We start from the raw sequence: 11,348 nt of genomic DNA, 5'->3' as shown, positions 1-11,348 counted from the left end.
TCATTGAGTTTGATATTAGCTCTAAGTTGTTCATACATGGCCTTTATCATGTTGAGGAAATTCCTTTCTATTCCTATTTTGTTCAGTATTTTAATCATGAAAGGATGTTGGAAGGGTGTTAGATTTTGTCAAATACTTTTTTTGTATCAATTGATAGAATGATGATGTGCTTTTACCTTTATTTTATTAATGCAGTGTATTACAAAGTGTCTTAATTACCTTTACATGCCTAGGATAATTCCTACTTGTTCCTATAATATACTGTATCTGTACTATATGTATATGTGTAATATGCTGCTGGATTTGGTCTGCTAGTATTTTGTTGACAATTTCTGCATCTGTATTCATAAGAGATATTAGTCTTTAGTGTCTTGTTCTGTTTTTTGGTTTTGGGTTTTTTCCCTTGTAATGTCTTTGGCTTCATTATCAGGGTAATGTTAGCTTCACAAAATGAGTTAGGGAGTACTTCTGACTTTTCACTTTTGTGGAAGAATTTGAGAGGAATTGGTGTCAATTCTTTAAATATTTGGTAGAATTCACCATTAAAACCATCTGGTCCTGGGCTTTTCTTTGTTGGGAAGTTTTTGATTACAGATTCAATCTTACTTGTTTTAGGTCTATTTAGATTTCTACTTTTCTAATCAATTTGGGTAGCTTATGTGATGTACAATTTTTCCATTTCATCCAGGTTTATCCAATTTGTTGGTGTACAGTTGTTCATATTATTCTTATAATACTATTCTTCTATAAAAAGGACTTAACTATTCTTACATAAAAAGGGCTTATATAGTCCTTATATAGACTTATAAAGTCTATGTTGTAAAGTAAAAGTCTATATTAATATTCTCTTTTGATTCTGTTTTTAGTAATTTGGATCTTCTCTCTTAGCCAGTCTTGTTAAAGATCTGTGAATTTTGTTGATCTTTTCAGAAAACTAATGTTAAATTTCATTGATTTTCCTTTATTGTCTTTCTCTTCTTTATTTCATTTATCTCCGCTCTAATCTTCATTATTTCTTTCTCTTTCCTTTGGACTTAGTTTGCTCATTTCCTTAAAGTGTACAGTTAGGTTATCAATTAGATTTTTTTAATGTAGTTGTTTACAAGTATGTTTCTCTTAGAGCATTGTTTTTGCATTATCTCATAAGTTTTGCTATGTTTTCAGTTTTATTCATCTGAGGGAATTTTGTAGTATCTCTTTTTATTTTTTAGATAGGATTTTTCACATTTCAATAAGCTGGAAATATTTTGCTTGTAGCTTTGAAAAGAGAAGCTGTAGGGGAGACCTAAGTCTTCAAGAATTTGAAGGTTGTCATAATTAGGTTTATTTTAAACAATCTCTAAATAGATGACTAGGAAGGCGGGAGGAAAATTGAACTTTTAAAAAACTTTTTAACAGGTATTCAAATATGGTTTGAATACCTTAACAGGAGTTGTTCTAGAAGTTCATAGACCTTTTTTTCTTTTTTTTTTTTTAACAAAGAAGTGGTGAATTCGAATTTGCCAGCTTTTTATTTTGTGAAGTGAAGATATTCTTTAAAATGACAGATATCGCCTATCATTATCATTTTAGTCTTTAAAAAATGTTTCTGGGTACAACTTAAGTGTTTTGGTCACTGTCATTGAGAGAGTTGCTATTTGCTATCTTAAAATAACTTCAAATGTTAATAGCTGCCAGTGATTATAATTTTACCACAGTAAAAATGTTAGTCAAGTATTACACCAGAGAAGAAATTTTAAACAGTGAAATAGCTTCCTATTTCCTCTAGGATAAAGTCCAGAATTATTAACATGACTAATTTAAAGCCTTGGATATCTGACCTCTGCCTGCCTCGACATCTCTGGCTAGTAGTATGCTCTGGCCACACTACACTATTGAGTAGTTCCTGAAATGCTATGTCCTCCCTCACCTCTGGGCATTTCTTGTAGTGTTCTCACTATGCTCTTACCAGTTTTAGGAATAATGCAAGGGAGTGCGGGGATTGTAAAAGACTTGTTTCCTATCCTAATAGGGATTACTGCTTCCTTTATTTAGTACTTTATAATTCCCCTTTGAGGCAGACAGGACTGTAGTTAATAGTTTGTGTTGCTATTTTTGTTTTTTGGGTTTTTTTCCAGATGAAAACAAGTAGTATGTGGTCTTCTCAAAGTCCTACAGCTAGGAGGTAGAAGAGCCAGAACTCAGGTCTATGTTTTGTTTTGTCTTGTTTTTATGTAAGTATCTTGTTCTTTCTAATTCCTATGTAGTCATTGACTGATTTAGCAAAACTTTATGATGTGCCTACTATGCTAGGATACAAAGATGACAGCAGTGTTCCTTTTTTCCAAGGGTATACAGCCTAGTGGAGAGAAAAGAAAAATACATTATTATAATGGAGTGTTATTTGATGCACAGGTTACAAGACAGACAGTTGAGTCAGAAGAGGCTTTCTATAGGAGGTGAACCTAAAGCTGAATTTTCCCCAAATATAAATTTGAAATAGCTATGGGTAACTCATAAACAAAGTAAAAATTAATGTAGCGCAAATTTAATACTGTACAGAAATGCTGAAGGGATGACTAATAGAAAACTGAATAATTTGGTAGGGCCCAATGCTGCTCGTATTAAATGAGATGAAACTCTTTATGTGTAGAGCTTACTGGGAAGCCTAATTCATTTAGTAGAAATATACTGAGGGATTTATTTGGAGAATATAGAGATGTCTTGGAGAAAAAGCAACTATTAGACATTCAGGAAGTCAGTTTACCACTGAAATAAGTTTATATGTATATATATATATATATATATATAAATCCTGTTTGGGAACATATTCAGTGGTTTTATTTTTACTCTGAAGGCCCAGTTCAAATGTCACCCTATCTCTATGCCTTTACCCATCTTTTCCAGAAATAAATAATTGCAATCTAATATAACATTATGCTGTGTATGCATCTCTGCTAAGGCATACATCTCTACTTGCTTACGTGTTTTCTTCCTCTCTGGATTATGAACTTTGGGAAGGCAGGGATTCTGTTCTATTGATGTACAATCCTCATGTCATTGGCATCGATAAATGTAGAAATGAAGATCGAGAAGTAATTTTATTTTGATTCTAAATACTTGTCTCAACCTTAAAAGATATATATAAAATATAAGATATAAAAATATTTTATTTTACTGTACTGGATTGATAAGGTCCCTATAGCAGTGCTCCCGCTTACATTTCTGCCTTTACTTTCTACTTTTCTCCGTTTCCATGCCCACTGCAGTAGTCATCCCCTTCCCTAAATATGTACTTCCTCCCTTGCTGCCATTTCTCTATTCCTGAAGTCTTTGGCCTTCCCTTCCAATTCTTTTTTTTTTTTATTAAAGATTTTTTTTTTTTAATTTATTCATTTGAGACACACAGATACAGAGAGAGAGAGAGAGAGCATGAGCAGGGAGAGAGGCAGAGGGAGAGGGAGAAGCAGGCTCCTTGCTGAGCCAGGAGCCCAATGTGGGGCTCGATCCCAGGACCCTGGGATCATGATCTGAGCCGAAGGCAGACACTTAACGATCTGAGCCACCCAGGCGCCCCCTTCCCTTCCAATTCTTTTAGAAGACTCCCTCAAATGCAAACTGTTCCAAGAAGCTTTTCCTGAATAACTTGCCAAGTATGTTCTCTTCTCTTTATAAATTATCTTATAGGTGAGCTTGTACCTCTCTTAGGCCACAATTACCATATTTTATTCAATATATAATGTGCTTTTCTTGTGCATTACCCCGTCTCCTCGATTTAGATTCTGACCTTCCTGAGGGCAGAGACTTTTGTAGTTGATTTGGATGCAGAGTTGTTTTGGATGTAATGGACAGTCCATAAATATTTGCTTAATGAAATAGTAAGTTAAAATTAGATTGATGTGGGGCGCCTGAGTGGCTCAGTCATTAAGCGTCTGCCTTGGGCTCGGGTCATGATCCCGGGGTCCTGGGATCAAGCCCCGTATCGGGCTCCCTGCTCTGCGGGAGGCCTGCTTCTCCCTCTCCCTCTGCCTGATGCTTGTGTTCCCTCTTTCGCTGTGTCTCTCTCTGTCAAATAAATAAATAAAATCTTTAAAAAAAAAAAAAAAAGATTGATGTGGTATTTTCATAAAGTTAGAAAATGGTACCTTTACAGAATGAATTACAACAATAGATCTTTAAGTGGAACTTACATGAACATTGTGTCAATTGTAGAATAAACTTCAAATCAGAAAACATGGCTTTATGAGATTTTATGGACATTTTTTCATAGTTTGCCTTTAGGCTCTATTTTTATTTTTATTTAAAGATTTTATTTATTTATTTGAGAGAGAGGGAGAATACGGAGTGGGAGAGGGAGAAGCAGACGCCCCGCTGAGCAGGGAGCCCGATGTGGGACTCGATCCCAGGACCCTGAGATCATGACCTGAGCTGAAGGCAGACACTTAACCAACTGAGCCAACCAGGTGCCCAGTCTCTATTTTTATAACTAAAGTCAACTACTTACAAATATCTTGTCACATACAGAATGTGTATCTTCTTAGTATAGTGTTGGTATCTATATTCATTTTCTTAATCATTAGATGTTCCTCTTATGTACTTACTTTTAGCAAAGCACAGTAACATGTATTGATAATGTTCTGTTTATATGTCCAAATTCCCCTTCAGAGATCAGTGATTACTCATCACCCAAATACCTGGAAGTTCTTTATCAATAAATGTTTATTGGATGAGAAAATAGCAAAATTCTTAATTAAAATTTTTACTTCTTCCATATATTAGGTAAGCCTCAGGTTACATAAATGTAGAAAACATTCTGCTTTAGCACAATCTACCATCATGTACAAAAATTCAACAACTATACCAGTTCTTTCCTATATAAACTATTACTGCTCTGATACAACATATATTTATTTCCAGAGCAGACTCCTAAAAATTCTTTAACTGTTTTTTTTAAGAATAAATGTATAAGCACATAGTAAATCTGTATAAATCCACAATGTTTTATATTTATGTTTAAGTTCACTGTTAATCGCAGTAAGTAAAAATATATGAATTAATGTCATATCCTTCCAATAATTTACTTTCAGCATTCATTTGGGCAGTAGATTTTTATAGTTGTGGGTTCTGAACTCTTGAAGTGATGCATTCTAATTATTCAAGAAATTACTTTAATCATTCTAAGATGTGTATTTTTTCCACTTTAATATCTCTGAAATTGGGGAGGGTGCCTGGATGGCTCAGTCAGTTAAACATCTGACTCTTGGATTCAGCTCAGATTGTAATCTCAGGGTTGTGAGACTGAGCCCTGCGTTAGGCTCCACACTCAGTGTGGAGTTTGTTTCAGATCCTCTCCCTCTCTTTCTGCCTCTCCCTCCATGCGCTCTCTCTCCCTCTCAAATAAATAAATAAATCTTAAAAAAAAAAATCTCAAAGTGGGGTGTGTCTCAGTACCTACCTGCCAGATGGGGGTCATGGAGTACTTATCTGTGCGTACACACACTTGGTCATAGTTATTTATATTGCCATCACCAGTTGGGCTATGTACATTAGTACTACACATGTTCGTTATTTAAAATGTCTCTCTTTTTTTTTAAGTAGGCTTCACGCCCAGCACAGAGCCCAGCACAGGGCTCAAACTCACAACCGTGAGATCAACCTGAGCCAAAATCAAGAGTTGGGCACTGAACCAACTTGAGCCACCCAGGTGCCCCTAAAATGTCTTTAAAAAAATACACTATTTTTCAGGGGCGCCTGGGTGGCTCAGTCGTTAAGCGGCTGCCTTCGGCTCAGGTCATGATCCCAGGGTCCTGGGATCGAGCCCCGCATCAGGCTCCCTGCTCGGCGGAGAGCCTGCTTCTCCCTTTCCCTTTGTCTGCTGCTCTGCCTACTTGTGGTCTCTCTCTCTCTCTTAAATAAATAAATAAAAATCTTTAAAAAAAAAAATACACTGTTTTTCAGTATTTAACCAAAATGTTTTTGATTATGCAGAGAGGCACAGAAACAGAGTAGCAGAGCATAAATTTAGTATTAGTGAAGCAAATATTTGTTGTTGAAGAAACGACAGCAATTCACATTTACTTACAGAGCAACAGTCAAGTATTTTATGGACCAAGCAGAGTATCTCAAGGCAGAAGAAATTATCAAATCCTTTGAAATAAGACTAAGTCTAAAAACTTTTGAAATGGTATAGTGCCATAGTTTAACTGGCAGCACTTTTTTTTACGTTATATCAACTAATGATGTACCTCATATTTGATGACATACTGGATTTGGTAACTTTCACTGTATTTCTTTTTTTTGTGTGTTCCTCTTGATAAATAATCATACAACCATATAAAAGCATAAGACATTGCTTTCCTGATTAATAAATTAGGTGTACATAAATGTTCCCAAGTCTGGAGTCTGAAGCAGAAACTAAGATACATTCCAGAGAAGTGATTTAATCTACCTTCTATTTTGCTAATGGCCTTGTTCAGTTCAGACCACATAGCCTTTCATCTGCTCTGTCTCACAAGTATAAAATCTGGAAAAACAACTTTTTCTGTATTTTAATTCTTCTAAAATCATATATTTGTTAAAGGATTTAAGTACATACCATTGTGATTGATGATAAGTCAGTTTCCAGTTAAAATTAACATAGACTTTGGTAGTTTTTCTCAGAATTTTTCAAAAGTATTTCTACATTAAAATAGTGAGCATTTTGTTTAGGAAATTTCTATTTCCTAATGTGGACCTCCCAAAATAGAAGTTCTGGAAAAATTTCTTAGGCCTTTGCTAATGTTTAATTAATATGTAGAGCAGTGGGAAACTCCATTTGTGGTTCTCTAGGCAAGACAGTAGGGCAGAACCATAAATTACCTTTGTTAAAAGTGTTTGGAATGATACAGGCCTGGAACAAAATTAGCTAGCCATTTCATATTAACAAGTAACCTATTAGATCCTTTCCACACATAAATATCATGTATGTGTGTGTATATATATATATATTCATGTAAATGTTAATCATTTTTTCTCTTCAGACTAATCATAAGACTAATTCATTGCTTAGCTCAAGCTACTGTTTATTTTTGCCTCAGCTTGATTGTCAAGATTGTCATTTATTTATACAGTTTAGTAAATAAGCAATATTTATATTCCAAATGATTTAGTGAAGGCAGGAGGGAGACTTAGGGACAGAGTAACGAATATGACCATTAACAGGAAGGTCCTTGCTTTTGTTACTTGAATATCTAAATCAGTTGGCTGTTAGGAAGGCTGATCTTCCATGTAGATGAGCAACAGAACCATGGTAACAATATGTGGGAACATCCCAAACGTATCACCTGTCTGCATTGTCTGTCAACTGACCAGATGGCTAACTCGTCTCATTTGGCCCAGTTTAACATGATCTCATACAATTGTTATTGTTGTTCTTTCTTTAAAAGCTTTTATTTATTTATGTATGTATTTATTTATGTATTTATTTATTTAAGAGAGAGAGTGAGCGAGAGGGAGAGAGCATCTGAAGCAGACTCCACACTAAGTGCAGAGCCTGACATTGGGCTCCATCACACAACTGCGAGATCATGACGTGAGCTGAAACCAAGAGTCGGATGCCCAACCGACTGAGCCACCAGGCACCCCATACAGTTTTTCTTCTTGATGTATTTCCACATATACTGTATGAAACAATAAGATTTATCTGCTCGAGAGGTCTAGAGCAAAATATCACAACGCAGTTACTACTCTGAGAAGATTTGATGTCAGCTATCTTAACAAGACGTTACTTCAAAGTGTAATACATATATATTTTAAACATGACAGAGCTGCTGGGGAATGATGGTCATTTCATGGTATAGGCGAACTTCAAGTGGCACCTGGGTGGCTCAGTTGGTTGAGCATCCGACTCTTAATCTCGGCTCACGTCTTGATCTCACTGTTGTGAGTTCGAGCCCTACGTTGGGCTCTGTGCTAAGTATGGAGCCTACCTAAAAAAAATACGTGTGTATATATGTGTGTATACGTGTATGTATGTATATATGTATGTATACATATATATATGAACTTGAAAATGAAGTAATATGCATTATTACTTTGAAATGCATACAATCATGTCCCAAGCACCAGCATTTTTTTCCTTGTAGGGAATATTAATGAGCTTTTTGCAATTTTTTAATCATTCTACCAAAAAATACTGTACCCTGAGATTGTATGTTTTTTAAGTCACATATAAGCTTTGTAGAACTTTAATGAATACTCATCATTAAACTTTAATTGTTTTTCTTATTTTCCTAGGATTCTGACACTTCATGACATGTCATTATCTAGAGCAATAATGAACATTGACCTGTTTCGGATTAGTTGATGACCTTTGGCAATGATCCGATAATATCCACTACACAGAAGCTGAATAAACTTCATTTGGAGTGAATAGCCCAGATTGTCACTGGATTTTTCAAGATGACAGATCCAATGATGGACTTTTTTGATGATGCCAATCTTTTTGGTGAGACCTTAGAAGGTTTGTCAGATGATGCATTTGTACAGCCAGGACCTGTTTCACTAGTTGATGAATTGAACTTGGGTGCAGAATTTGAACCTTTGCACATAGACTCACTGAACCATGTTCAAGGTACTCCAACACATCAGAAGATAACTGATTATGAGCAGTTAAATCAGTTTGATTCAATGAAATTTCACCAAGTCAATCAGCCTTTTGGTAGCCCAGCTGAACACGTGTTATCTCCACACTCTCAGTTTAATTGTTCTCCGATCCACCCCCAAAACCAGCCCAATGGTTTGTTTCCAGATGTAGCAGATGGCAGTCCAATGTGGGGCCATCAGACAGCTACCAGCATTTCCAATCAAAATGGGTCTCCTTTTCACCAACAAGGACATTCTCACTCTATGCATCAAAATAAAAGCTTTGTGGTACACCATGACTTTGCCTTATTTCAGGCCAGTGAACAACAAACACAGTGCACTTCACTACGCTCACAACAAAACAGAAATAATCTTAACCCAGGTCAGAATTCCCTCAGCCAGTCTAAAAATTTTATGGATGTTAATGTTTCTGGTCCACACAGAGTCAGTGTTAACCACCCATCACAAATCCCTAATGCATCTACGTCGCAACAGCCTCTTTCAATGCAGCAATTTTCCCAAACGTCAAATCCTTCAGTTCACTTCCTCAAGTGTAGCAATCATCAAGAAGGGAATTTCAATGGACCTTCTCCAAATATGACTTCTTGTTCTGTCAGTAATTCACAGCAGTTTTCATCACATTATTCCTTTTCCAGTAATCACATCTCACCAAACAGTCTTCTGCAGGCCTCTGCAGTGCTTGCACCTAATCATACAAATCAGACTTTATCTGATTTTACCGGAAGTAACTCCTTTTCACCTCATAGGGGAATCAAGCAAGAATCCACTCAGCATATGCTAAATCCCAATACATCGTTGAATTCAAATAATTTCCAAATGTTGCATTCATCACATCCTCAGGGTAATTATAGCAATTCAAAATTATCTCCTGTACACATGAACTTCCCAGATCCTGTTGACTCAGGAACTCAAATGGGCCATTTCAATGATCACGTAGAAACTAATGGCTTTTCATCTTTAGAAGAGAATTTACTTCATCAAGTGGAGTCTCAGACTGAGCCATTCACAGGACTTGACCCAGAAGACCTCCTCCAGGAGGGTCTCCTTCCCCAATTTGATGAGGCAGCATTTGGACAAGATCATTCAAGTCATGTTTTAGATCATGACCTTGAACGGCAGTTTACTTCACATCTTGTAACCCGGCCTTCGGATATGGCTCCAACACAGATGCATAGTCAGGCTCGGAGTTGGCACTCTTCACTTTCCAATCATCAGCATTTACATGACAGAAATCGCCTATATTTACAGCGACAGGTATGTGGCTCTTTTATTTTGGTGATTTGGGATAGAATGGGCCTTTTTTTTTTTTTTTGAGTTAATTTTATGTGAGACATATCCAGGATTTCTCAAACTGAGGCATATTTTGACATAGTTTCTTTTGCTTTAACAGTCTTATATTTGAAAGTGATTTGTTGATGTGCTCAAAGCAATACATTAACTTCTATATTTAGAAAATTATAAGGTTTTAAGGCCTTTTTTGTAACTTTCAATTATAATTGCCTTTAACAGAATGATTTATTATCAAAAATAAAAACTGAACCATAATTAAAAGGTAAACAATAGACTGGGAACATTTTATCACAAATATAATGAACATAGTGTTAATATTCCTATAAAAAACCCATACAAATTGATAAGCAAACTTTTAGGACTTCACTTGATAACTAAATAAAGCATACGAGCTGGAATTCACAAAAGGGTAAGTTGAGTTAGTAAAGAGAATATTCAGAATAATGTGCAACTTTAATAATTCCATTTGCAGCATGGTTTTATTTTTATGTATTAGAAAAAAATTTCTGTTAACGTTAATGCTTCATGCTGGCAAATTTATACTGACATTGGAAATTATAATAGGTTTGTTATTTGATACCAGTATTTTGGAAAACAGTCTGATGGTGAATTTGAATATAAAAATGCTTTATTACAATAAGCCAAGCATAGCAAAAGTAACATACCCAAAGATCTTTATCTTACACTGTCTGTACAGCACAACTGGAAGCACCATAGTTTATTGTCCTAGCATATTAGATGGACTATTACAGGCATTAAAAAGTTGGAAGACTAACACTGACAGTATGTTAGCGACGGGGGGAAGCATAACTCAAGATTAAGATCACAGTGAAGCGGTTAAGAGTACAGGCTCAGGGGGTTGCTGGAGTGGGGGGTGGGGTGGGGGGATGGGGTGGCTGGGTGAGAGACACTGGCGAGGGTATGTGCTCTGGTAAGCGCTGTGAATTGTGCAAGACTGTTGACTCTCAGATCTGTACCTCTGAAACAAATAATGCAGTATGTGTTAAGAAAAAAAAAAAAGAAGAAGAAGAAGAAGGTAGCAGGAGGGGAAGAATGAAGCAGGGGAAATCGGAGGGGTAGATGAACCATGAGAGACGATGGACTCTGAAAAACAAACTGAGGGTTCTAGAGGGGAGAGGGGTGGGAGGATGGGTTAGCCTGGTAATGGGTATTGAGGAGGGCACATTCTGCATGGAGCACTGGGTGTTATGCACAAACAATGAATCATGGAACACTACATCTAAAACTATTGATGCAATGTATGGGGATTAACATAAGAATAAAAAAAATAAATAGAAAAAAAAAAAAAGAAAGAAAGAGCCAAGATGTCCATCAACAGATGAATGGATAAAGAAGAGGTGGTATATATATACAATGGAATATTATGCAGCCATCAAAAGGAATGAGATCTTGCCATTTGCAGCGACGTGGATGGA

General features: G+C 36.1%; 1 protein-coding gene across 1 annotated transcript in view; it reads left to right on the top strand.

The window, feature by feature from the left end:
* Positions 1-8,253: 8,253 nt before the first annotated feature.
* The window catches only part of CHD9 (chromodomain helicase DNA binding protein 9), a 137,542-nt gene continuing 134,447 nt past the window's right edge, over positions 8,254-11,348 (top strand). The window contains exon 1 of the mRNA XM_081807887.1: positions 8,254-9,876. Within this exon, the coding sequence (XP_081664013.1) occupies positions 8,419-9,876 (1,458 nt within the window). The 5' untranslated portion in view covers positions 8,254-8,418. The remainder of the gene's footprint in view (positions 9,877-11,348) is intronic.

The sequence above is a fragment of the Leptonychotes weddellii genome, chromosome 16 (assembly GCF_054177405.1).
Source record: "Leptonychotes weddellii isolate Sample4059 chromosome 16, ASM5417740v2, whole genome shotgun sequence".
In the NCBI taxonomy this organism is placed as follows: Eukaryota; Metazoa; Chordata; class Mammalia; order Carnivora; family Phocidae; genus Leptonychotes; species Leptonychotes weddellii.
The sequence above is the reverse complement of the archived record's forward strand: the minus strand, read 5'-3'. Positions and strand labels throughout refer to the sequence as shown.